A 27,724-nucleotide genomic window follows, 5' to 3' on the forward strand; every position below is an offset into this window, starting at 1 on the left:
CCGGGCGTGTTTGGGGGCAGCGCCGGGCGGGCCGGCCTCTCTCCGGCTGGACTGGAGCGCTCCCCGGGGCTCCCCGCGGCTCCCCGCCCTCCTCCGCCAGCCCGGCTTTGGTCCCGGTCCCAGACGGTGGCCCCGCAGCCTCACGCGGCGGGCAGAAGGATGCCTCTGTGCCTTCCTGCGCCTTTTCCCTCCTTCCCATCCCCGGTCTGCCTGGACCGGGACTGTGGAGCGGGAGAAGTGTTTGCCGTGCTGTGGAAGAGCTGTGCTCCTCAGTGGCTTTGGTTGATGATAGAGGGTGTGAGTTTCTCCTGCGAAGAAAGGAAGCTCTGCTTGGAACCGTAATAATGCAACGTCAAAATTTAAGTATATTTGATAGACAAAGGCAGCCTCATGATATTAGGGCTTAGGAGATCTTTTAGCTCTGGAATGGGATGGGCTTAATGCTGCCGGTTTTCCATGAAGCTAATCCAGATCTATTTCAAATTTGTGATCTTTCCCAATTGATGATGCTGGGAAATAGTGAGAAATTAAATCAATTCATTAACCTAGGCTTGTGCCCACCATGTGCTTATGCTGTCTCTTTTAAGAAGCTGCTCACAAATAATGGGCTATATTAATTTCTTCTTATGAGGAATAATTGGCATTTATTTTACAGATTAAATGCGAGATGGTGCAAAGACTTGGAAGCTGAAGCATGGGATAAAGAACTTGCAGTCAGGTGGTGATTTATTGAGCTAAAGTATCTTAAAAGAGTTGAAATGGAATAAAAAATGGGATTTCTGTAAGTGGTTTTCACTAGTGCAGACAACAGTGTTTTCCTTGATTAACAAGGATTCTGAGCAATTGCTAAGAGAAGACTTATTCATCATAAATGTCCATGCCTCATTCCGTAGCAGAGATAGGTAAAAGAGCAGAGGGTGATTTTTTAACAATTCTTTTGTCCTTATTGTACTTCTTGCTCGATGCTAGTTTGGTTAATACTTACAAAAAAGCAAGTAATTTGCATGAATTTAAACCTGATACTGTCTCTTTTGAAGGAAGTTATTTCTGTGGGGTTGTTTCAGGAGCGTATTTCATACGGCATGTGGATGTGATCTGTTGGGATGGAAGCTCCACTCTGGCCTTGGGTTTGCTTGAGACATACAGCAGTACTGTGTTTGAATTAGGGGCTTTTATGAATTCTTGGAAATAACTGCTGAAGCAAATGACCAAGCTTTTACAGTAATCGAGCAAACTTCTGCTAGCTACATCCTCCTCCGCCTCGTGCCCAAGTTTAACGTGGGGTTTTTTGTTGCTGGGGTTTTGTTTTACTTTATAAATCTCATTGTCACTGTGCTTCCCTGAAAGACTCAAAGCTTGGATGCCTAGGGCTTCATAAATGCTGTAGGAATACATTTTTAAATCACTTGGACTAAGGGGGGGGGGGGAAAACGACTCCCTGAATGATTTAGAACTTTGTATATTACACATGTCTGTACTTTTACCTTGAAGCAGTTTTTTGTTTGTAGACAATCTAAATATAAAACGCTTTGATGTAGCTTTTAAAGAAGTACAAGGCAGTTCTGGGTGCTTTTCGTTTTTTAAGTTCTTTTTTTTAGCAAAATGCTTGCAGTTTTCCTGCAGTTTGCTCCTCAGTGGCAGGGTGGTAGCCCTTCCATAAGTTTCTCAACTCATTTGTTCCTGAAAAGCCTGAGAGCAGATCAGATTTCCAAGCTGCTATGTTGGGGTCCGGAAGACCAAGTCAGGAGAATGTCCTTTGAGCTTGCTCTTCCCGTTCTTTGCAAGGAAGTTTTGGGTCATATGCTGCATGGGCTGCACCGCTGGTATCCTGTGAGGAAGAGAAACCCTCTTCAAGATCTTAATTCAGAGAGATTGGGAAACACCGATCCTTGCAGTGGTGCCTGCCATCTGAGTAGTGTTCTCCCCCAATGTTGCCACTGTGTTTCAGCATCTGATCTCCGGGAAACAATTCCTATCCTTTTGTGGCCAGCAGTGGCATTTATTCTTAAACAGAGCTATGCATACTGTTTTTAGGTGATTTCAAGATCTGGTTTCGTATGAGGAAAGCAGGGCCTTGTCTTTCAGTTGGTGAGGATGATTGTTGACGGGCCTACACCTGAAAGTTCATCAGTCTGATCTTACAGGGGCGTAAAAATATTTTTAGCAGCAACAGCCACATGAATATCTGGCAGTTTTGAGGCCAGCTTAAGTCTCTGAAATCTGGATCCTTCTGCATTCTTGCTGTACTTGTCTACCAGGAGCCATAGCTTTCTTGCTGGTTGGTCTCTTTGCTTTATTATTAATAATATGAATGATGGATAAAGCAGATTGCTATTATCTGTTCATATATCCATTTTAGCCATATTGCTGGCATCAGCTCCTGCCCTGGATGCAAACCTCAGTCATTGGTATCCAATTGCACAACCTTGTATTGAGGTTGGCCCTAGCACTGGGTACACAGAAAGTGAAAGGGGCTTTTCGGATCTTGGTGAACTAGAAGCAGACCACCTTTCCAGAAGTGATGCACATTTTCTAAGAAGGGGAAATATTGGTTGTAAGCTGGCTGGTCTGTAGTCCCCCTCCTGGCACAGCTGTGCTGTGTGCATGCAGGCTCCGTAAGTAAGACCTGATGGGGTTTGTGCTGTGGCTCCTTGAAGGCTAAGGAACATTTTGGCTCAGCTGATTAAGCTCAAATTCTGTTAGCAAGAGGGCACACACTTCATCTGCTGACAGCTGACTGTGAAAAGCGTGTATATAACATGAAACCAGAAGATATTTAGGTGCAGGTATGTGAATCCCTGTAGGCAGAGCAGTGTAAGAGTGGACTAACCAGTGATTTGTTGGCAAACTAGCGTGCTTCTGGTGCAGTCCCAAGAGCATATCGTCAGCACCGGTCTCACTCTCAGAGGATTGCCAAGGCTTAGCTGAAACAATCAGAATGGAAAAAAAGAGTCCATCTTTCCAGCTATATTTCATGATCTGCTATTCCTAGGAATAGATGCTTCCCTTAGCAGTGTAATCCCTGTCCACTCTGAAACGACGCTCCATGTGAAGGTTCTGCCTCAGACATCCGTATTTCCAGGTTATCAGTGTTCTGCAGTAGCTTCCTACCTCTGAGAAAATACTTTGTTTTCTAATAAGTTTTGTTTCTTCCTTATAACACCACCAACAAAAAAACATTCATGTGAATATAATCCAGTTCAGTAGCTCTAATTGTACGGGTCTTAGCAGGCCTCTTCAGTAGAGCACAGCTAAGCGAGTATTGGAAAAGTCTGGGCAGGCTTTATATGTATATAATGCTAGAAATGCTCAAAAGTGGTAGTGTTGGACTTCAGTAGTCTTATTTTGTGTGACTGGGGATGAGTGGGAAGAAAACTGTTGTAGATGTGGTATTCCTCACCCCTCTCCTTTTTCCTGGATATCCCTATGGATCTTGCTTTCTTTCAAAACAAATTAAAGAAGAAACTTAGGCAGTTCCAAGGAAAAAAGTAATCCCTGAGAACTTAATGTAATTTTACACATTAGTTGATTTATTTTTCTCTGAGAGTAAGATCATCAAACCAGACATTAGGAGCTATTATTGCTATCCGGTAGATTCCGTAAGTGGTTTTGAAGAGCTGCTGGTGCTAAAGATCTGTGTTGGAGTTGTTCTGCTCTTGAGATGCTGTGGGGTTTTGAGATTTGTGAGACTTGGTCTTAGTAGACTGGCTCTTCCTCCGGTGATGGTGAGTACAGTAGGTTGGGAGTCATGGGGATAGTTAGGCCTGGCTAGAAGCTGCGGCAGGTTTTATGCTAGGATGCCGTGTCCCTGAATTCATGCGTGGCTTTTAGGTTGGCAGAAGAAAGGATGACAGGCTCCATCCAGGGTTGTGGAGGATGCAGAAACAGTAGTTATGGGGAGCTCGATCCACGCTTCGAAGAATCCAGGAGCTGGTGAGAGGCTGGAAATAGGTGTTCTTATGTGGACTTACCCCAGCTTATTATCACCAGCAGAGTTTCTTTTTCTTGATCAGAAAACGAACATGTTCTTGATCAGAGCTACGTGCAAAAGCCCCTGCCAGTGACCAGCCCTGTTGTTTGCTGCCTCACAGCTGAGCTTCTCCCTTGGAACGCTTTCCAGAACCACTGTGCAGGCCAGAAGTTGTGTTTCTGTAGTATGCCACTGTGTTCAAATGAAAACCTGGGGGAGGGTGGGTGTCATTTACCTTGGTTTTAGGCTTTTTTATGAAAAGCTGTGTGAGGAAGGAGGCGGCTTAGCCAGACTGATGTGTGTTTATTAGCGACTGAAAAGGAAAACATAATAAAGACCTGGGATGACGGGGCATTCCCCAAAATAGTGAATAATCATTCTTCTGGCAGTCTGTCAGAGATGACTTCCTAAGTTATTACTGCTCAGAGGAAAATTAAATATTTCGTTGCACAAATATTAGCTTCCTTTTTTTTTTTAAAGGTACAGACTAAAAGGTTTGAAGGAAAAGGTATAGAAAGACTTTGATTTTATTAAAAATATGTAGAGATCATGTGCTTGCATCTGTTTCTTGAGATCCATAATCCTGTGCCTCCTTTTCCTTTTAAACTGTCAGAGCATTTGAATATATAGGTCAGTTGTCATGGAAAATACTGGGAATGGAAATTCTGCTTTTTTTAAAGGACTTCCAATCTTAGCTTAATGCATGATTGCAACAAAAAATTGAATTAAGAAAAGTTACAGCTGATGTGTTATAGCTGTAAAGTCCATCACAGTGTGAATTCTTCATTGCTGTGAAGGATGCTTGGACACCTGAGTCACTATTTTTGTTTTTTGAAAGATCACGGAAAACACCCTCCTGTAGTGAGTGCTCAGCAAGATGGTGAAATGTTTGAAGGGTAAAATGTGAAATAGAGGCACAGTTTTATTGGAAAACTGTTACCCCTAGTCTGGAGAGCAAAGGGGAGGATTAGCTCATGGTTTTTTGCCACTGTCGTGTGCTCCTAGGCCTTCAGTTCGTCAGCAACTATGAGAATATGTGGAGATGTGTTACTGACCACAGCTTGGAAAAGTGGTGGAGAGAAGGTCAGGAGAAGATGTTGACTTTGTAGGGCAATGAAAATTGTCACAGTGCAGGAACACAGATGGCAAGGAAAATCCTCACTGGAAGGGAAGAGATTTTGAAGCAGTCATAAGTATGAGAGCTCTCGGGCCAGAACCAAGTATGTTGGCAAGGCTTGTAACGCAGTTCTGGCCGTGGGCAGGGGCATGGGCACGAAGCTTCTAAGGAGCGGCTGGGGGAGCTGGGGGTGTTCAGCCTGGAGAAGAGGAGGCTGAGGGGAGCCCTTATCGCTGCCTACAACTGCCTGACAGGAGGGGGGAGCCGGGGGGGTCGGGCTCTGCTCCCAGGGAAGGGGCGATGGGATGAGGGGAAATGGCCTCAAGTTGTGCCAGGGCAGGTTTAGGTTGGACATTGGGGAAAATTCCTTCCCCGCAAGGGTGTCAGGCACTGGAAGGGGCTGCCCAGGGCAGGGGTCGAGTCCCCACCCCTGGGGGTATTTAAAAGCTGGGCAGACGAGGTGCTTAGGGCCAGGGTTTAGTGGTGGGATGGCAGGGTTAGGGGAATGGTTGGGCTGGGTGAGCTTAAAGGGCTTTTCCAACCTAAATGATTCTATGATTCTGTGAAGCGTCTTGGAGGATAAGACCTGTGCGTTGGAGAGGCTGAGCCTGGAGGATAGCAGTCGTGGGGAGGAACATCAGTGGCAAATACTGTAACAAAATGGAGAGGGAGAAAGGAAAGGGGAACTAAACTGGTCAAGGGGTGGGTTTAGGTAAATATTAACATATAACCTAATATAACTTGATGAAGTGTTATTGAAAATTATTTATTGAACATTATGCTAATGGTTGCTGGGCGGCTCTAGAAGGATTTATAACACAGGAGGAATAGAAAGAAATTTAAAAGAAATATTGAGATTTGTGTGTAGTGCCTTCATTCAGCCTTCTGTATACTTTCAAGAAAAAATATGCAGAAAAGTTATTTAAACTCTGTAGTAGGCAAGTATTCCTATGGTAGTTGTCAGTCTTGGGAGTAATCTGGGAAATCCTGGGCTCCAGTCCTTTGGGAGACTTTAAAGAGAAAAGTCCTCAGTCTGCTCTACCTTGCAGTCATGGATAGGCCTGATGACACATTCTTAACTCTGTACTTAAATCCTCTTGCAAGTCTTTGATTGTTCTTCCAGCAAAGCCACACAGCTGTGGCTGCAACAGCACAGCTGGAGGCGGGGGGGTGCTCGGTACTGGTTAGGTACCAGTCACCTGCCTGGTGAACAGCATTCCCTAAACTGCTGGTGTAAAACTGGCATCATCCAGGTGGCTTTGGGCCGTGATGTAGTTTGGGAGGTCTGTGCCTGGGCTTGAGCTAGTGTGTGCCGCCCTCTTCCAGAGGCATGCCTGGAACACAGCTGGTGCTGGAGAGCTGCAGCGTGCTGTCCCCCGCGGTTCTTGCTTTGTGATTCAAAACTTGGATGTGTTATGGCAAACTTCAGAGAAATGACTCTGTGGTGTCTTGGTGTTTGTACTGGTTTGGTTCACTGTACCTGGGTGGTAGGGAAGTTATGACGATGGTAGTTTGTTTTCCCAGTAGTTGGTAGTTACACTGTCATCCTCTAATGCCAGTAAAGCGTGACGGTTCATAACCCCTGCAGCCATCAGTTAGCTGGGCCCTTTCTTTTAATTTACGCCATTTGCAGCTGGGCCTCTGCAGCCACCCCTCCTCACTAGATAGTATCTCACTTCTCAGGCTTTGTATGCGAGATTTCAGAGATATTTTTTTTTCCAGAGCTATTCAGTGAACGAAGAAAATTTCTGAGAAATCAGTGTTGGATTGAGCTTACCCTGCTTGGATAAGACCAAAAAAATTCTGGAGAGAGAAAGGGGCCCCAGAAGACCCAGTGCTAATTTTGATGACTATTCAGTAACGTCTGCCCAAAAAGAGCAAGAAGGACTTTGCTTATAAATGAAAACCATTGGCGAGCAGCAATTACAGAAGTCATGAGATGCAGTATTTAACCAAAACGGTTGTGAAGAAAGACAGCTCCATACAATCCAATTGGATTTTAATTCCTCCACAGAATCCAAAATCTTTGCGTTGGCAAATACCACCCTGCCACAATGGAAATACTCAGAGCCAGGGTAGCCTCATAAATACAGAACAGGGACCACAAGTTAGAGCTTGCAATGAAACCAAAGATATGTATTAAAACAAGAGAAAGAAAAGCTTTTTTTCTGAAAGCAGTTAAAAGAAGATGAGAACAAGGAAACATTTACTTCATTCTTTCAGAATTTCAGTTCTAAAAGGTTTCTGTAGGTCAGCACAAGCGACTGCCTCTCAGAGTCTGGGCCAGGGAGAGGAAGACCTACTAGTACAGAAATGGGAATGAAGGTGGATCCTGCCCCAAACCGAGAAGCGTACAGGTGGTTAACAAATGCGGTGCTAAGCCCAGGACAAGGGTTTAACATCAATTAAGGGCTTTTGGCCTTTCTGAGAGCACTTGGATGCTGAATTCTGCGCTGTGCTGCTGGAACCTGAGGTTGCAGCCCATGCACGTCATCATTGCCTGTGGTATCTTCCACATCAGCTGGAGTCATAGAGTTGGATCCTTTCCCTGGCGTTTTGCTGTGCATTCTTTGCACTTTACCCAGCAATTAATTCTGTTCTCCTGCTGCTCGCAGGGCTGTGTGCTCCTCCCACACCTGAGATGGGGTAGTGGTAGAGCTCCTCTTGCTCTCTCTGTGCTGGGTATTACAAGGAGAAAGGGAAATTTGTGACTTCAGAGGAGCTGACCTGTTACAGTCCACACCATGAGAAGTCAAAATGGCTTTCTAGTTTCATCCTGCCATTTGTTGTGAGAATGGCCTCCTCGGACGGAACTCTCTGTCACTCTCCAGCAGCGCTGGTTGATTGCTCTTCTTCAGAAGACAGAAAGCAGAGAAAAGTTAAAAACTGGGGAGGGTTTTATGTCCCAAGTTTGCCCATGCTGCTTCAATCACTCCTTGCAGCAGGAAAACCTGATGCTTCAAGACCCTTGAAATTCTTAGTTATGTTCAAATTTGGGTATTGTATCAGGAAAAGAACCCTAACTTGCAGGATGGGTGAGGACCCCATAGGACGACTAGTGTAGTTTTTAACAGTGAAGGGCACCTGTCTCCTCCTTCAGTGACCTGTCAATCAGAGTTCTATTAATGGAATTCTTCAGAAACTAATGTGTTCCCATTTAAAAATACTTGATCAATATAAAAATACGGAATGAGATTAAGTACTCTAAGTGACAACATCTGCTTTAAGCATTGTCCTGCTTAAGATACTTTGACCATCTGTAAAATTCTGCAGCTACCAGTCCTGGATAAATTGCTGCATGGAAGGAGGTACTGGATTTTGTAATGGTACTCTCTGCAATAAACTTATTTTTCTGTAGTATTCTGATAATGGTATTTTGGGGAAGTGATAAGGTGTTCTTCCTCGTTGTGAAGCATTGGACAATGGGAATTATATTCTTCCTTTGTTGCAGATCACAGAGGCCTTGCTAAAGGAAAGAGATAAACAAGCAAAATGGAACGGGATTCCCTTACTGTTGCAAAAGCTGTATGAACATAGCCACCCAAACAGTGATTTCTCCCAGTGCCAAAGCATCTTAAAGGTACTGTCAACAGTGTTCTTCTGAAAGCTAGGGGTTATTTTGTTGTTGCTTTCTTTAAAGTCCAGTGTGATGATATTCTAACTAATTTTTGAAACTGTTTGCATGGTAGTATCTGTGAATTGGCTGATAGATGAGAGCTGGGAGTGCATGTATTTGATTAGTCAGTACATCAGTCAGTTGTGTTTATACCGATGAGCGGGTTTCTTTTTGAACTGTTTTTTTTTTTTTTTTTTAAACTACATGCAGGAAATTTCTCCACTTCTTTCAATGGAAGCCATGGCATTTGTTACAGAAGACAGAAAAGCTGCTCAAGAGTCCACTTTCCCAAACACATACACATTTGACTTATTTGGAGGAGTTGATGTAAGTGTGTTTTTTCAAAGATATGAAAAGATTTCTGCATGATAGTCATACCACTCTGACATCTGCGAGGTCTTTGAGACCTTTGAAGCTTCTAAATGCAAGCTAAAGAATGGCTTTACCAATGTGATGTTAAGCACTAGAATTGTGCCTGTTTCTGTTAATCAAAATACGAAAAGGGTTTATTTTCTGAGGTATTCTCTCATCAAAAGTGAGGTGCTGCTTCGTATATGAGGTGCTGCTTCGTATATGGTATGGAAGACCTGTTTGTTTCTTCAGGTAGTCTGTTTTTAACTTAGAAAAGGTGAAACCTCTAGGTTCTCAGTGAAAAAAGTTTCAAATTATTTCTAATTGTGAGATCAAATACTACAGTTTGTACTGGAGCACTGAGAATTTCACTTAGCCGTGAAGGGTATGTGGCAGTTTTTTAGTGTGCTAGGGCACTCTTAGCCAGGTTGTCTATATTTATTGTTGGCACGCAATGTGGACTGCTTCATCTGTGGAAAAGTTTTTAAACAGAGCTGCAAGGTTTCTGTAGACATTCTGGCAATTTATCTTCTTGTTTATTTGTTTTAATTCTAAATTACACAAATACCCAAGTTTGCTCAATTTTATGATGACAGACTCTAGGATCTTAGCTTTCATTAGAAATGTATGATTTGTATTTTCCAGTGAACTAATTGACACTTTATTCCCCTTTTTTTTCCAGTCTAACTAAACAGTGTCTTTGCTGATCTCTCTTGTTACACTTAGCGTGCCTGTACTTAAGTAAAAGTTTTATTTAGGTTATGCTGTTTTGCAGTCAGCACTGGTTTAGTTGCTGGTATCCTGTCAGCTGCAGATAAAAGTCTCTCTGGCTACCCAAGCCATTTAGAACATTGTATGAAAATGTTCTAAATGTCCCTTGTTTTTAAAGGGAAATAGTGATACTTCCTGTAGAAGTGCTTTTAACATAAGAATGCACAGAATTAGTGTGTGTTAGATTGTTTTTTGGGTTTTTTTTCCTGGTTGTGTTTTTTTTTCTTGGGCTGGAGGTGGTAAATATCAGATATGCTGTAATCACCTGGTACTATGGCCAGAGATTTGGCTGATACAAGTGGGTTTAATCTGATTAAAGGCAGTGGTAGAAGCCAGTGCTATGTGGTTTTGAAAATCCTGCTCTAGGACTGGAGAGGGAAGTAGTCTGATCTGCTGGTTCTGCGTATGCCATGTGCTGATTCTGTGTTGCAGTGTTTCAGACCATGAAGCATGAGTAACTTTGAAGGACACTAAATTTGCGGTGTATTCTGTATGCTATAATGTGTGATAGTATATTCCTTAAAATATTTTTGGATTCTGACAGCCTTTACATCAAGGAAGGACAGAAGCACGTTTGTGTCTCCTCCCTTTATATGAATACGTGTAAAGTATTGCCCGAGAGTCACAGACACATGAACTGATACATGAGCCTTGTGGACTTTGGACCTTGAATGCAGTCCCTTTCCAAGAAATAAGATCTCATTACTCCCTTTCTGCTCCTTCTGTCTCGGGTGAGGCACCCTCTTACCTATTCTCTTTCTGCCATTGGACTCTGGTTCTTCTTGCTGCATACTGCTGCAGTTTCAGTAGGATGGCTGAAGAAAGCCCTCTCCAAGGAGTGTCTCACTCCACTGCAGTCCAGTCCCTGGAGTGTATGTGAGGAGCATACCAGTTCTGCAAGAATAAGATGATAAATTCATGGTGGGTTATATTATTGGCCAGGAAAAATAAATGCTAGCTGAAAGGGTTTACTCTGTGGCAAGGCAGGAGCAATCATCGCTGCAGCCACCCTTAAAAGACAGACTTGTTGCAGTAGGTGTTCTTTCCCAGGAGAAGACCAGTGTATTGGGATAGCATCTCTGGTACTGAGCCTTGAGGTGTGTGTTCTCCGCCTAAAACGTAAGCCATTAATAGGAGCACTACATTAATGCTGCAGTCATTTTTCTCTGCCCTACTGATGTGACAGCTCCTATTACAAATATTCCTGGAAAATGTATATTGCTCTTTAAAGTTGCCTATTTATTTATTTGTTGGCACTTAAAATGCGGGCCGTGCCTCCGATATCAGATGTTTTCCTCTGTGTCTGGGTAGGTAGTTCGTCAAAAGAAGGGTAAAGTTAAGTTGGGGCAAATAGAGCAAGTTGTAAAAAGTGAATATATTATCAGTTGGCCTGACTTGACTAGGTGATGCCTACATTGCAATTTTAACAATTTTAATCTGAATTTTAAAACTAGGGGCTTTTTGCAATACTTCTTGCAGAAGTCATCAGTTCCTTCTAGGGGCTAACTCATTTTATAAGTAAGCTGCTGGGTTTTTTAGTGTTTTAAAAAAACCCAGTGGTATAGGGTAGAACAACCAAAGATCAGTTCTACAGATCAGAACCATAGTCCTAGTCTTGGAAAGCTGACTTAGATTCCTTAAATAGAAATGAGACAACACTTCACATAGCTGTAAATGTGTATGTAAGTATACATATAAGGTGCACCTACACAAGCAGTGGCTTCTTATTTATTGGTGAGATTAAAATCTGGAGCAACTGTTATGGCTGGACCTGAAACGTATTTTGAAGCCCAGCAAGATTTAGGGAGACCCCTTGCAAAATTTGCATCTGTTTGCAGATTATTGCTGATGATTCATTATTTTGGGAGATGTCCTATAGCCATCCTTGATGTTATCTGGATGCATGTGAAATTAGTTCCTTTGCAGTCTCAAATTCTTTAAAACTTGCCAGCGGGAGATTGTTTTATACAACTGTTATTATTTCTTCAGGGTAAATACAACTATATTTTGTCAATGTAATTTTGACACCAGTGGCTTTTGATTGTAGAGCTGTTCTTCACCTCTGTGACTTCAGTGGAGACGGGACTAAGTTTGGATTTGTCACCGGCAAATTAATTGGTCATTTGTATCCCAATGATTATTCCCTTAATTTTTTCTTCTTGTTACAGCTTTTAGTAGAAATTCTCATGAGACCAACACTTATTACGCAGAAAAAGAAACAGAAAAGTAAGTAAATAGGTGTTTTATCTTTTTTTCATTCTTTCCTTGTGTCCTTATCCAGACAGAAATTATTCTGGTTTTCTGTTGTTCTCTTTCCATACCACCAGTTCCCTGTTCCTAAATGAATCACTAGTTTCTTTGTTCTCTGTAGTACTGACTCACGACAGGATTTGGGATAGTCACCTGCTGTAAAGCACAGCTCAGGAGTATTCATGCACTCAGCATAACATACTTCTCTCAGTGCAGTAAATCTGCAATCACTGGAAACTTCTATTGTTACTGTGACTATAGCTACAGTTAACAATTATTAATAATAAGCCACAAAACCTTGTTTATGTAATAGGAGTTACAGAGATTGTGAGATAATGAAAAGTATGCCAGTTTCCTGACCTAGTCATAGTGACTACTAATTTCCAAATTGCTGTAAGGGTAATTTGCCAGCGGGGCACAGGAGCTTCAGCGTAACTTTCCTGCTGGAGCAGCTTTAGTGTTTTCATTTCTCCTGTCTGTGATTCTGCTGGTTCTCTTGAACCCTTCTGAGGAAAGGAAATGTCACTGTACGTGCCATGCCTCTCAGCCAGGGAACTTCAAAGGTGAAGTAACTTGAACTTGAGCTAGAGGCAGCTGTTTTATGTTTGTGCTGAAAACATATTTTGAATATTAAAATGCTGAAGTAAATAACATTGAAAGCTTTTCTATGAATTCCTGATGCTGCATGGAGAAAACTGCATGAGCTGTCCTATTTTTTTTTCCCCATGCTTAATGATTAGAACTAATACGTGTCTCAGCAGTTTCTCATTTTGACAAATTTTGAGTTGATCTATGATATGTTTTCTAAAATACTGTTTACACCCTTATAGTTTTCTTCTGTGTGTGACTTACAAGTGCATAGACCACAAGTACAATGTCTGTCTGTGGTCCTAGGCAGTGCTGATAGTAGTTTTGGAAGAAAGCATGTGAACAGGCCAGGTATCGAGTCTGTCTTCCTCTGGTTTCTATCCTCTAAGGCACCTGAGCTAGCGGTTAGCCTGAAATTCTCACCCATTTTATAGCTCTTCATGTCGCTACTGTGGAATTTAGTGTTCCTTGGCAACGTATAGCTAGTGAATGTCTGTTCTCTCCTTTGCAGTAAGCGATGACCTCATCAAGGACTGTTTAAGCATATTGTACAACACGTGTATATGTGTAAGTACAACTGCTATGCAAAAGTGTTCTGCTGGTCATTTTACATGTGCCACTTGATAAGACAACTTGGACTCTCTTAAGCAAAATTATAACTTACTTTGAAACTCTTCATTGAAATGCCTTCAGTTAAATATATTTTTATGTGTTACTCAAATAATTTCTGCTTTCTTAGCCACATTGCCAAGGTTAAATCCTCTTGTTTGGATCTTTTTGTATCTGTGTTTCCATAGGAAAGCTGAGTCAGCCTTTGTTGTATTCAGACTTAAAATTTGAACTGGAAATGGATGCCTGCTAACTCAAGATACAGCTGTTCTTGTTCAGTTCAGCTGGCAAAACAGTTTAAGTTGGATCCTGCAACTCCTTCACGTGCTGAATATTAGTTCAGTTCAGCTGGTGGCAGATCAGTGCTAAGGAAGATGCTGGGTTAAAGGCCCAATGAAATACCTTGCCATTAAAACTCTGAAGCTGAAAGTATATGCCTCAGATTATGTATGCAGGGAACATCCTCAGGATTGTGTACTTAATCCCACGCTTTATTATGTCATCAGCTAGGGACTGTTGTTTAACAGAAATTTAAAAAAAGGCAGTTACTGGCTTGGAGCTCTTCCAAAGACGTCAACCTAATCTTCAGCGTTTGATTCTTAATAGATCATGTTCTCACTGCTAAGTATCTGCGTACACATGGGAGGGGGGAAGCGAGGGAGTGCTTTCTTTTTTTTTCTCGTTGGGTTTTTTTAACTACAGGTAATGCAACTCTTGCAAACTGAATAGCATAATATGCTAAGAAACAAGTTTACAATTTCTAGACTAGCTGCTGTTCTAATTCACTTTGGTATTACTGTGCTCTCTTGAATGAGAAGTATTCAGGATCACGGAAATGTCATGTGTGCAGTGTTTGCTGTCCTTACGCTTATGTGTAACTGTTCAGGAAGTACCTGACCCAGCTCTGTGAGCACTGGTAGTATGGCAGTCATATATAACAGACAGCTTTGCAAGGGGTAGGGATGAGTTTTAAGTTACGTTTAACTCCAGAAGACTGGCCATGCTCTTGGCAGAGATCAGAGCATGAAAGCTGGTGTTAATGAGCTAGGTGATGAACCTGAGTTTATGCTTTAGCATGGCTTTGGGCAGTTTAGGAGGAATCTGGGGACTACATTTACATACCATAAAATGGAGCTGGTTCCAATTTATATGGGAAAGCAGAGACAAGCCTCTCTGATGTATTTTCAGGCATGCAGTGTTTACTTTTATTCAGGCAAGTAAACAACTGCCTTGAGATGAAGCCTCACAGCCTGTAGTTTCTGCAAGCATCATGGTAACTTCAAACAAGTACTGGAGCTGGTTTCGGTCACCATAAACATAATGTTTCCTGGTTTCAGGAATAGCTGATTTGATAACACATCATCTGTAAAACTGTCCTGCATGTGCCTGTAACATCTGACTCCTCAAGATGGGCTCTGACTCTGGGTCTGTGTGTGCTTCTTGCTGCTTTCTAGACGGAAGGAGTCACAAGGCGATTGGCAGAAAGAAATGACTTTGTGTTGTTCCTGTTTACACTGATGACAAACAAAAAGACATTCCTACAAACTGCAACGCTCATTGAAGATATCCTGGGAGTTAAAAAGGTTAGTTACTGGTTTTTGTTTGTATGGCTTTCCAGGCTGGTAGAGGAAAGACAGCTGTTTCTTTGAAGAGCTGCTGAAGGTAATCCTCTAAGCTAGCATTCTCACTCCTTGTAGCTTGTTTGAAACCTGGCCTTTTATGGTGACCATTCACTTCAGTCACATTTCATACAGAAGCCAAATTATGCATGCGATACTCTACTTGTAATGCTTTTGCATAGCTTGTACAGGATGATGGGGGGGTGAGTGCTGTCGTTAACGTATAGCCAGTATTTCAAATAAAGAAAATTAACCTCATAAAAATTCATGTATCATCCTTGCCTTCTCATTACACTTCTGGTATTTTAGTAGCCTTCCTGATATCTGGAAGGCTTCCTGTGCTTCTCTCTCACCTTGGGGTTTGAAACCTCTGAGAAGTTGTAGGCGGGAGGAACAGGGCTCTTGGGTCCTCTGCATGAACTAGGTTTTTGAACTTGCTTGCCAGCATCATTATAGCTTGGTGCCCTGATGTGACGCAAATTAAATATTAGAGGTGGTGTAATGCTGGGAAAACCCTAAATTACATGTCTCTACATTTTGTGGAGAGGGTCAAGATTCTGTAACTTGTTACTGGGTTTTTTTTGAGTAAAGTTGAGGATAATGTGGTTCCTGAGGTAGGAAACGAGCTTAGTTTATCTGAACATAAATTTTTTTTTGCTGAAAACGGTTTTCAAAATATTTTTAGTATCTTTTGATGAAAAAGACTGACGTCTAGATTTTTTTTTCCACGGTTCTTACCTGTGAGCTTCAAAGAGAATATAGAGAGAAGTGGAAAACTAAACTGAAGCTTTGTAATATCTAAATGCAATTTGTCTGTTAAGTTAGTTTAAAAAAAAAAAAGCCCCCAAAATTTGACTTAAATACATAGTCTTTAAAAGATGGATATCTATACTTCTGGAGTTGGTAAACACAAGTGACAGCACTTGTAAATCACAGTTTTTTTCAGACTCTTTATTTTTCACTGCCTGTTTGCTTCTCTCTTACTAACATTGAAACTACCCACAGATCTCGCCAGGGAAGAGCTGTAGCTGAAGCCTTCTGGCTGCATCTGTGCTCCCTTCTTGAATATCGTATGTGACTCACTCTGATGTTGCCTCCTCCAGGAAATGATACAACTGGATGATATTCCCAATCTTGCAAGCCTTGTGTCCAGTTTTGATCAGCAGCAGCTTGCGAACTTCTGCAGGATCCTTGCTGTCACGATTTCTGAACTTGACACGGGAAGTGATGACAAGCACACGCTTCTTGCCAAAAATGCCCAGCAGAAAAAAAACTTGGGTCCTTCTCGAGCTGAAATTAATCAAGGTAATTGCTCCGTTGTGAACAAACGCAGGAGAATCTCAACAGTCTGTAAAGCTTCCCCCTTCTCAATGTCACATCTGTAGCATGTGTTTCTAGAGGATCCTGTAAGCATTCTGTCTTATAAAGCATTTTTCTGTATTAACTTTCCTCAAGCAGTTTCCTGGAAACAGTCTTTTTCTGTTAATGAAAGTTACTTTGTAGCTTTCGGTTTCATATGGTGTTGTAATTAGGGGAGTAAATTTCTATCTTTTCAGCCCTCTCTGATGAGCTGAGTGGCTTAAAATACTTGGGTTTGTTTTCCATCCCTCAGTCACTTTCACGGCCTTCCCTTCAGCAACTCTCAGTAATTCTGTGTCCTTCTTGAATTGCGAATTCCTGAACTAAACCTGCAAGCAGCATGGTTGCTGTCAGAGCAGTTCCTTCTCTGATTTTATCTGATGTTGTTCTGAGCAGGATGTCTTTCTTTATCAACAAGGAAAGTGTGTTTAATATTAATCACGTTGCCCACCCTTACCGCACCAGCCTTGGAAATCTGGGTCTAATGTCAACTTTAACTTTGGGCACAGTGCAGGTTTCCTTATTTTGTTGCGTGCTTCTCAGATGCCGAAGGCTTGCCTATGAATTGAAGAGATTTCATAGAATCATAGAATTGTTTAGGTCAGAAAAGACCTTTAAGATCAAGTCCAACCGTTAACCTAACCCTGCCATCCCACCACTAAACCCTGTCCCTAAGCACCTCATCTACTCTTCTTTTAAATGCCTGCAGGGATGGGGACTCGACCACCTCCCTGGGCAGCCCATTCCAGAGCCTGACAACCTTTTCAATTAAAGTACCCTCAAACGTAGGATCCGCTGTTTTCAACTCTTACTGTGCTGGAAAGCATTTGGGCTTCTGAAGCAGATGTTTGCATAGGCCCACACCGAAATATCTTGGGAAGCGCAGAAGGCGGTTTTGGTGCTGTTTCTCCCGTCTTCTAACACTTTCTGGTAGCCATGAACAATAAAGCTCCATTTGTACCCAACACCACCTCTACAACATCCGGTGAGAAACAGATAGGATAATCCAACAGGCAGAAATGGAGAGACTTGAAGGGCGGGGAGGCGGGTATTGTCTTCTGCCCTGTGGTTGCCAGAGCTTGCTTGTGAAGAGCAATGGACAAGTATGCGTAGGTGTGGGTACAAAGTTTAAACTAGTTGTACTGAATAAGCTTGGATCCCGCAGAGCTGAACTTAGCCAAGCAAATGTTTAACTCATCATTTTTTGTTTGCACAATTAGAGATCATACCTCAGACTGTAAAGCATATTCAGTTTTAAAAACTTTCAACAGGGAGCTTATTCTTTCAGAGATGGAACCAGCAGGCAGAATCTTACAACTTTTTCATATAGTGTTCGTGGCCAAATTCTTTGTCCTCTTCTACTTCATCTGCAAGTGTGTAGTGAAGTGAAGGCTTAGCCATGTATCTGAAATAAACAGGTCCTGTAATTCTGTGAAACCTTTAGGACAGAGTGCAGCTCCTAGCACCTTCCCAAATGCCCCAAGCATTTTGCAGACCAGCAAATTCTGACTTTAAACTGCTGTTTCTAAGGGTGCAGTTCCACAGCGATTAAACCCCTCTAACTAGGGGCTGCTGTCATATGTTCCCCATATGTTTTGCTCCATAATGTACTGGTTCAGGAAACTAGTACTTAAAAAACCAACAGCTTTCTGCTTAGCTACTGAAGTGAGCTAGTTGAGTGTGCTAGGAGCCAAACACTACAGGAGGTCAAATGAAGGAGGTGGCATCGCACAGAGGAAAGAGGAGACAGAGCTGCCCCTTCCAAGGGCTGCTGCTTTATTCCTGCCAGCTTAATTTTCAGCCAGATCAGTTCCTTGATATTGACTCACTGTGGACTGGAAAAAAGCAGCGCCAGCAAAAGGGAATTGGCCGGAAACAAGCAGTTAGAGTAGGGTAGAACTAATTTTTTTCCAGTGTAAGTCCAACACAAACCAGTTTAACACTGATTGAATTATGCCTAGGGTACGTGCACTCTCTTCCAGTCCTTAATAGGGGAGTGCACTGACTTCTTCCATCTTTGGATCTTTTTAACCAGATGGAATTTGTTTCTGTGTACTCTTCTATATTACTATACCATGAGGTACCAAAACACCTTGTTAGAGGATTTGATGACTGTTATGTTGGTGATCTTAAATCATAATAAAATTATTTTTCTTTTTCAGCTACGCTTTTGAATATTCCAGGCTTCATTGAGCGATTGTGCAAACTGGCAACGCGGAAGGTGTCTGAAACAACAGGTACTTCCAGCTTCCTCCAGGAGCTGGAAGAATGGTACACCTGGCTGGACAACGCGCTAGTCCTTGATGCACTGATGAGAGTGGCAAACGAAGAGGCAGAGCAGAGCAGTACAGGTATCTGGCTTGCATTCCTCTGGCCACCATTAGCTGCATGTCTTGACCTTCTTCAGTGTTTGCGATGCGTTGGTTTGCCTTTCAGACAGCACTGATTCCCTTTTCTTGCTTCAATGACTCATGTGCCAGTGTTTAGGTCTTGCTCCCATTTTGTTGTCATGTAACACTGATTTTTTTTTTTTTCCATGAGCAAAAGTTAGCAAAAAGAAATATCCTAAGGCAAACTGTGCCCTTTGCATACCTAGATAACACTGTAATGCTGTACATGCTAGACACTAATATCCCTTGGAGTGACAAGAAAGCATCTGAGGTAAGCGACTTTAACAGCATTTTGCTCTAAAACTTAGGCTGATGGCTTTAGGTCCAAATACTTCATACCAAGCAAGCAGCTCCTTCTTTAAAAAGGAAAGGTAGTTCCAGCAAAATTAAGTTAATTGGAAAAAAATAATTGTTCCAGGTGAGCATATGGAAGTGTTAATACAACCTTAGGAAAATGCTTTGAAGCAACCACCCATTTTTTTTTCTTCACCCTTCAATATTACGAAAGTGCAATGTATGTCTTGTTGAACTCAAAGTACTCCGTAACGGAATAGGAACTATCCCAAAATTTCGACATCTAAATCTTTGCTTCTATGCTTCTTTTGAAAACTTTCTTCCTTGTCCAGCTTCATTAGTTTTGTAGCAATTAATTATTAAAACTTCTGAAAATACACAAAAAATGAAGTATGTGAATGCTCCAACAGCATCTCACACGTACCTTTATCCACACCAACTTGGTGCAAACTGGAGAACGCTTGGTATTTTGAAACAGAATTCCCACGGCAATTCTGCTGAGGTGGAACATGCCCAGTTGCAGCTCTTGACCCACAATATCAGTTAGCAAGCAAACCTAGATGTACTTTCCCTGAATACCATCTCAGTCTCCAGTGGCTTGTGGCTTAGGGACTTCTGAGTCAGAGAGGGTGTCTACGCTTTATAGCCTTTGATGGTTTCCTTCCTTTGTGTGTTTGCCTCGTTACTGTTTCTTCACGTGGGTTCAAAAAGCATTCACACCGTCCTGTGGCAGGGTGGTTCATCGCTTAGTTGTGCATTGTGTACAGGGCCAGCTCCTTTCTGAACTGCAGCCTACACATTTCACTATGTCCTTATTTACTGTCTTGCATCACTCATGATTTCTGTCGTGTTTTCCGCTTGCAATCATGGCGTGTTATATCCTGTTTCTGCCCTTAGCAGTAGATAGGGCTATGAAAATTATTTAACTGTGGCCTAAGTATACTGGTACTGAGGTATGAAAGGAATGTAGACTAATAGTAAATGCTTCTGGTAATCTCACCCCTGCTTTTATTACCTTTTCTGCCATGTCCTTTCTGGTGCAGTAGTCTATTAATTCATATAGGTGATCTTACTTATTTTAGATAGATGATGCCATTTCGCTTATTATGGAAAAATTAAATACTCTCTTAAAATCTAATTTTCTCTCCTCTAAAGCTCCAGCTAGGTCTTTTCTCTTCTGTAGCATGTAATGTAAATTGGTTATTTGTTGTACATCACTACTTTTAGTTGGGAAGAAGATTCAAGCTGGTCTTACATCTGCCATGTTTCAGTGTAACAGTCATAACTGTAACAAATCCTTCCCTGCTGAAGCTGCCTCAGGCTCACATCTTTGCCATCTTTAGAGTCTTCGGATGAAAGTGGATTGGCCAACACCTCAACACGAACACAGCTTCCACAGTCCATGAAGATCATGCATGAGATTATGTATAAGCTGGAGGTGTTGTATGTTCTCTGCGTGCTGCTCATGGGGCGACAAAGGAATCAGGTGAGCACTTGTACACGGTCGTGCGTGCAGAAGCTGATGTCTCTTTAAACCTGAGTGCTCATTAATTGGGTCACGGACACAGAAACATGAAGGCCAAAGCTCAAGGCATAAAGCCGGGCAAATCCCATCATTGCAGCGACGCACAAACAAACAGGCAGTGTTTCATTGCTGAGAACCAGAGGAAGCTGTTGGGCAGGGCTTGCCACGAGTTGCACTGACCAGTGTCGGGGAGGTGGTCAGTCTGCAGAGCTGCTGCTCTGGTGCAAGGTGGATGCAGGAGGATGCCTTCTGGATGAAGCATCCAGCCTCTGTGTATGAGGTGGCGGTTGGATGTACCTGGGTGCCGCAGGAGCTGCAGCCAAGCATTCCTCCCCCTCCTGGTGCACTGGTGACCCGCTTGGACAAAGCCCCTTCAGGCCTTCCTCTTCTTTGGCTGCTTTCACTTCTGGGAGTCCTCTGGAGTGATTTGTAAATGGGTGATTTTTGCAGTAGGGTTCCCATGTCTTGGCTGAATGTGTTGTTAAATTCTCAGCTGGGAGGATACACTTCAGTGCTGTCTGCACTAGGCACTGCCTAGAAATCCCACTCTATTCCTTTCGCATTTCTTGCTTTCAAAATGAAAAATAATTTATTCCCTGCCTCACGTAGGCTTACGGAGAACCAATCACTGCAGCTTGGCTATAGTTTGATTTAGATGGGTCAAAAGCATATTGTGAAGAGGAAAGAAAAGCAATCCGTTGGTATGGTTTTGACAGGTTTCCAACACTGGCACCAGTCTGCTCAGCTCAGCAGAGCAGCAGGGGCATTCAGGTACCCTAGAGACTGGGAGGATCAAATTGTTTTGAGTTGTTGAAGGGCTGTTATATTGGGCAAGAGTATCTGTGTTGGGGAGCTGTTGCCTAAGCACATTTATTGTCAGTGTTTTGTTCTTTGCTGGCAACCTCCTGCTGTATAGAAGTCACAAATACTCACCGCAGGCAGTCTTTTAAATCTCTTAATCTGAATTTAAAATAGAAGTGCATTTTGTAGTACAGTCCTGGACATATAACCAACCTGTTCACTCTGAACCTACAAATGGATACTCAGCATTAAAAAGAAATATATTCTGTTAGAACAGTAACCAGAGGAAACTAGCAATTATTGCAGAAACCACAGTCACTGCCATAAGAAACTCATAATCCTGTTGTCGTTCCCAAGTATGGTTTCAATTGGGCATGAAATAAAATTTAAAAAAAAAAACCAGGATATAACTGGAACTACCAGAACATGGCTCTGTTAGGAGGACTTTTTCTTTTCCGTTGTATCAAGTCAGATAATTCCTCCCTGCCTGATTTCACCACAAGAATACAGTTCTATAGATAGTGTAGAAACTACTTCCAGCTTGCACTCATCCTGCTGCCGCCTGTTCAGGGAGCTGGCGGTGCTGGCTGCCTTACCTCCTTGGGGCAGTTCTAGTGTGTTACTGTCAGATGTGACAAGGTAGAGAGTATGCTCCTGAAATAGCTAGCTTTGAAGCTGATTTTTTAATTTTATTTTTTTTTAAATATCCTGGGAGAACGATTTTTATTCTTCCTCTGCTACTTCTGCCCCCCTGCAAACTGGGAAACTGTCTAAGGGTAAAGCTGGCGCGCAGTTCACTTCTTCTCCAGGGCTGATTCAGGACTAAAATTGAATTCTTGGAGGACTTGAGTTACTTCCCAAACACTTTTTGTCCAGAGCCAGCTCTTCTTGTAAAATCCACTGCCTTTGAAACACGATGTATCCCTCATTCCTTAATCCACATAGAGTTTTCAGACTTGTGTGGCAGATGCGAATCCATTCCCCTTCCCGAGAGGCAGTCAGATTAAGAACTGGAGTGGAGCAGTTCTACATGGAAAGCCCCAATAAGCAGGGGATGGCAGTGTCTGCAATAGCACTCCCGACGACAAGCATTTCAGCCGCTTGATGGTATCCCTTTTTCTGTAAGGGAATAAAAGCACAGGATCTGTGGTATTGGTCTTCCAGTCTGAGCAGCCAAAGGTTTTTATATTGGAATAATTTTGCATAGAATTTCTAAAGGGCATCACAGACCTGCTTCAGTCCACTGTGATAATCAACATAATGGTCTAGCATTTGCTTGAAGCATGATGCAGCTTCCTAACAAACTCAACCTGCTCCTGAATGTTTACTCTAAACTCTTGGTTTAAACTCGACTGATGGCTAACTTGCATAAATCAACAACCATGCTAGCAGCAAGCTGGCTCCTACCTGCTGCCATGCTGGGGATGATCACACCCTTGGGGATAAGTGGTGTTTCACTGCAGATCTGTGCCTTTGCTTCCTTTTCATGGTCACACCCTAAATTACTCAACTGACATACTTTTCTAGGCTGTCTTGCATGTCTGTATTGTGGTGAAAGGCAATCAGCTGATTTACTTGCCTCTGATATAGGGAGCCAAACTGCACACAGCAGGAGCTCATAATAGTTTTAGTAGTGAGAAAGCAATAGAGCAGTTCATGTGAAGCTGGGTAGCAAGAGGAAAAAATCAAAGGAGATTGAAGGATGAATACAGAGCAGGGATTGTCTTGGCATCCCCAGGCGGAGCCGTTGTAATGAGTTTGGGGTCTGGCAGAGAGCATGATCCAAAGGCAATGACTGTGACTCAGGAGCTCTGTCATGTGGCCGTAAGTCAGGTGAGAACTTGGAATTAAACAACTATAAGTAAACTGAGCGTGTTGGAAATTAGGGATGAGTCATTAGGAATAAGCAGATTGTGCTCTCTGTGGGAAGGAGCAGAGAACTCCTCTAGTGAGGGGCGGCTCGCACACTTGGTTTCATCTCGTTGTGCTTGTGCCACACTGGCCACCAAGGGACGGGGACTACAGGGAGCGCTTTGTTCAGAGAGATTCCTCAGAGCTGTGTTTGTTGAAGGCTTGTGACTCGAACAAAGTGCCCGGGAGCGTTTTAAAGTAAGGGAGCGCTGCTGGACTCCAATCTTTGCAGCCTGTCAGGGTAAGGTGGGGAGGAGTTGCATGCTTCCTCAGGTGTGATATTCAGAGATGCCCAGCAGTGGGAATGAGATTTCCATATAGATGGGAAAGTTGGTGGCTACAGCCAAGAGAAATACTGGCTATGCTGTGAACAAGAGTAAGGATGAAAACCTGTAAAATAGCATCGGCTTCAAATATTTTGGATTCATTAGGTGTTTGAGGATATAGACCAAATGGAGTGATCTGCTCGAAATACTGCTGGCTGTAATTGTGCATCTCGGGGACGACCTGGGTTATTGTTCAGGTAACTTGACTTTGTCCATTACTGCTTTGGGCACTTAATTTTTGCAGCATGTTGGGCTTCCCAATCATGCGTGGTTTTCATTTGCACCACATCTCAAGGGATACTGCTTGTCATAGGCCTGCAGCTGACAAGAGTCCCATTTTGTACTTCTCCTGTTCCTCAAATTGCTTCCATCAAAAGTATCAAAGCTTGGACTGAAGGTATTTAGCAGCTTCACACCAAAATTATTAGCCTTTTTACATGAGTAGCTTTATAGTCTGTTTCAAACATGTCATGATGTACCGTGTCCTAGCTTGGCAGGCAGATTGATCAATAAACCTGAGTAATCTGGCATTTTCTTCTCTTCTGAGCATTCTCTAAAGAAGTTCAACTTCCCCTTAGCTGGAAGGAGCAGCACTTGAGCTACAGCATGGTTGTGTTACTGCTGGACTCTGCTTTGCTCAGAACTCCTGCCTAGGTCACTTGAACAAAATAGATACCAATAGCTTCTGTTGTCTTCAGAGGACTGCCTCAGCTGTGTGAACTAGCGACATGCTCAGTGGATGACTGGCAGCAGAATATTTGCAACTTAGGTTTGCGATACGTAGAAGTTAGGAATAGATGTATTTGAATGCACTGTAAGTGATCTCCCGGTGTCCAAAGCTGCTTCCAGAGGTGCAGTGGTTAACTGAAGCACTGGCTAACAGCTTTCTCCCAAAATGTCTGTTTTCTATCCATTTCCACCAAATGGAAACTGCTCTAATGATACACCACGGTTGGTGTGCATGTTAACACAAATACATGCTGCTTGAGAAAAGAATTCACTCCCTCTGTTGTCAGAGGATGTTGGAATTGGTCCCATTGGTTTACCAGACTATGTTATATCCGTATTTGAGGCTGCAGAAAATGAGTATGTGCTTCTTGTTTTCCAGGTTCATAAAATGATAGCAGAGTTCAGACTGATTCCTGGCCTCAATAACTTGTTTGACAAACTGATCTGGAGAAAGCATTCGGCATCGGCCCTTGTTCTGCATGGACACAATCAAAATTGTGATTGTAGCCCAGTGAGTAACTTTTTAAATTCTGTATTGGATTTTTATCCTATCATATAATTCTGAGGAACTGTATTGAGTAACTGGGTGCTTCTGTAATTAATGAATTGAGATGTGGTAGCATTCAGGTTTTTGTGAATTACTCTTTTTGCTTAACTCTCTGTCTTTGGCATGTGTTAGCAGTTTAGCAGAGGGCAATTTACCCTCTCCCCTCTCTCCTGGTTTTAGAACTGGGAGAGGGGAAAATTCTGTGGTTCCTGGAAGCTAAAGACAGAAGTTGACCAAAACTTAAGGAAATGGTAGCTAGTGAGTGGGTCTAGCAAGGAGAGGCACAGAACACAAAGTGGATCACAGTCAGGCTTTTGGGGGCTTGGGGTTTTTCTTTTTTTTTATTTCCCCCAAACCTAGATATTCTAAATTGATCAATACAGTGATGAGCTTTTTTTTGCCTTTGCAGTGAGAAGAAATTATTAACTGTTTCAACTGTAGCTTTGAAGGCAGTCTCCATGTCTTTGCTATTTTGGGAAGCCTGCAAAGTGCAGCCTTCTCCATTTATGCCAATCACTTGCTCTGCCTTCCAAATGGTTTTGATTTGGATAAGTTTTCAATTCAGCTGTTTTCATGTCAGCTTGCTAACTAATGATATCCAAAAAATACTAAAGCAAAATTTTTTGACCTTTCTTGTCTCTTTTTAGGACATTACTTTAAAGATACAGTTCTTGAGGCTTCTTCAGAGCTTTAGTGATCACCATGAGTGAGTATGAAAAGCTGTGGTAGATTGTGGCTCGGCAGTATTGTTTGCCTGGTTGCAGTTACAGCGGGTGTCCTAGGCACGGTGCAGGCTCCGTGTGAATGGAATGTTGTACTGTCCTTAAACTCGATTCAGGTGTTCATGTGCCTCTCAGCTCCTCCTGTGAAAAGGCTAAGGATATGCTCTCCAAAGGGCATCTCTTAGTATGTCTGATGATTAAAAATAACCCGTTTTGCTTTGTGTTGAAATGAACTGAAACATTTATGTGATGAGTTAACGCTTTCTGGCTGAAGAAATAAGGAGGCAGCTTTCATAGTCTTGTTTATCTGTCTTCTCCCTGAGAGTTGATAGTGAGCCAGCATGCTCACCAGAGCACATGTACGCTGCGGGGACATGCTCAGGTTTAACTCTATTGTAAATCCTCCATGCAAGACATTGTTTGTCCAGGAATCACTGCAGGTTTTCCAATAAATTCTCTTTAGAAGATGTTCCTACTTAAGTGGTTACTACAAAGATCTTGGGCTGCTTTAAGCAGAAAACAGCTTTCAGCTGCAGCATTTCAGCAAGTGGAATGTGTGGAATCTGGTCAGGGTTTTTAAATAAATAGTTCCATGAACTTTCTATGAAATGACAGGTACGCTGAGTTAGCTGAGGACAGGATGAGAACAACTACTTGTATACTAATTTCAGTTAAACTGTGCATAAACCAGACTTGGAGAACTGTTTGCTGCATGGGGAGAGAGGCTGTATTTTCATTGCAGAAACCTGTTGATCCAGGTCAAAAGGAGCTTCACATGACTGCCTCAGCAGGCACTAATCTGGAAGATAGTGTTTGAAGCGAGGCGGCATCCCCACCACCTTTCTGGTCTAATAATTTAAACTCTGTGTAGTGGCTGTGTTTGGATGAATAGGTTCTTTGCACACCCTCACACTCACCACACCATCCTATGCTCCCTTAGGCTTCCTGTAAATAAATCTTTGCAGTCTGATCTTGAGCACTTTGAAGTAGGAGGGCTGTAAGGGAGCATGCTGACCTTGGGCAGGGAGTCCGTCAGAGAGCCTCTGGACTATATTTCTGCTTTGTCAGACTTGTTCTGCATTTAATTTATTTTACATATAAATTGGGTTTCATTATGAAAAGTTCAGTATTTGAACAAAGCATTTGATGCAAAGTCTGTGGGTTTATATCCATTCCTGTTTTGCTTTCTACATTTTATGAAGTTTTTAAATATTTCCAGACTAAACAGTTTGCTCAGAGCAATCAAATACCAGGATGATTGAGTACTTTCTTGCAGTTTCTGCTTTCTAATTGAGGTTTATTACTGATAAGGAGCATAGTCACTATATGGCAGAGAAAGACTGTAAGAAGCTGTGGAAAAGTTTGCTATTTAAGTGGTGAAATTCAGCAGAATGTTGCTGAGATTTTCAAAAGCGAGTGCCATCTGGAAGCAAATATTCACAAAACAAACCTGATCCTGAACAAAGAACCACAAAGAACCAGCATCTCAAAGCTGGTCAGTGTTGAAACTTGCATTTGGCAAATTTTGGAGGAGGCTTATGAAAGAGCAGCTAGTTGGCCTAATGTGGGCGTGTGCTGTGGCAGAGGGGAGTAGAGTGTGAATGGTTACGAAGAGCTGGAGAGGTGAACGCTGATCTCCTAGTCCTGTGGCCCTCGTAGGCTTGTGGCTTTACTCTTCATGGAATTGCATGTTTGCCTGTCTCAAATTCATCACATTATTCTCCCCTACTCCCCAACTTTCTTGCTTTAGGAACAAGTATCTCCTTTTAAACAGCCAAGAACTTAATGAGCTGAGTGCAATCTCCCATAAAGCCAACATCCCTGAAGTTGATGCAGTTGTCAACACAGACAGGTGAGTAGGCATAGAAGGTTCAGGTCAGCAGCTTCTAGTGTTTTGCAAGCACTTACATTGGAGGTTTGATGTTGCCCATTTCGTTTGAGGCCCTTCTGTCCACCTCACTTGCTTTATTAAAAACAAAAGCAACCCAAAATGGGGGGTTTGAGTTCATGGCCCAGACTTTGTTATGGTGTTCTTGGTCTGCCTGTTTGGCTGGGCATTCTCACTACAGGCGTTGCAGACAGACCTGGAAATTAAACCTCTAATGCATGGATTGCTGTTACTAATAAATCTTAGTTTTGAGACTCAGGAGCAGTCTGTGCACACATAATGTCCATTTGCAGCCCGCATAAACAGATCTAAGTGCGTCTACTCAAGAGTCTTTCTTCTAA

At 42.5% G+C, this 27,724-nt stretch overlaps 1 protein-coding gene across 2 annotated transcripts in view; it reads left to right on the plus strand.

Moving 5' to 3' along the window:
- Window positions 1-6,280: 6,280 nt before the first annotated feature.
- Window positions 6,281-27,724, plus strand: part of LOC104124980 (transient receptor potential cation channel subfamily C member 4 associated protein) — a 28,744-nt gene continuing 7,300 nt past the window's right edge. The window contains exons 1-12 of one of the 2 annotated variants that reach the window (XM_009637372.2): window positions 6,281-8,395; window positions 8,539-8,667; window positions 8,914-9,030; window positions 11,994-12,051; window positions 13,175-13,230; window positions 14,727-14,855; window positions 15,995-16,196; window positions 18,413-18,601; window positions 20,278-20,420; window positions 24,606-24,737; window positions 25,421-25,479; window positions 27,246-27,347. In XM_009637372.2, coding sequence (XP_009635667.1) covers window positions 8,935-9,030; window positions 11,994-12,051; window positions 13,175-13,230; window positions 14,727-14,855; window positions 15,995-16,196; window positions 18,413-18,601; window positions 20,278-20,420; window positions 24,606-24,737; window positions 25,421-25,479; window positions 27,246-27,347 — 1,166 coding nt within the window. In that variant the 5' untranslated portion in view covers window positions 6,281-8,395; window positions 8,539-8,667; window positions 8,914-8,934. Of the gene's footprint in view, window positions 8,414-8,538; window positions 8,668-8,913; window positions 9,031-11,993; window positions 12,052-13,174; window positions 13,231-14,726; window positions 14,856-15,994; window positions 16,197-18,412; window positions 18,602-20,277; window positions 20,421-24,605; window positions 24,738-25,420; window positions 25,480-27,245; window positions 27,348-27,724 lie in introns of both variants that reach the window. The other variant, XM_035892916.1, reaches the window with a different exon arrangement.

The sequence above is a fragment of the Egretta garzetta genome, unplaced genomic scaffold (assembly GCF_000687185.1).
Source record: "Egretta garzetta isolate BGI_Z169 unplaced genomic scaffold, ASM68718v1 scaffold24, whole genome shotgun sequence".
NCBI classification, from domain to species: Eukaryota; Metazoa; Chordata; class Aves; order Pelecaniformes; family Ardeidae; genus Egretta; species Egretta garzetta.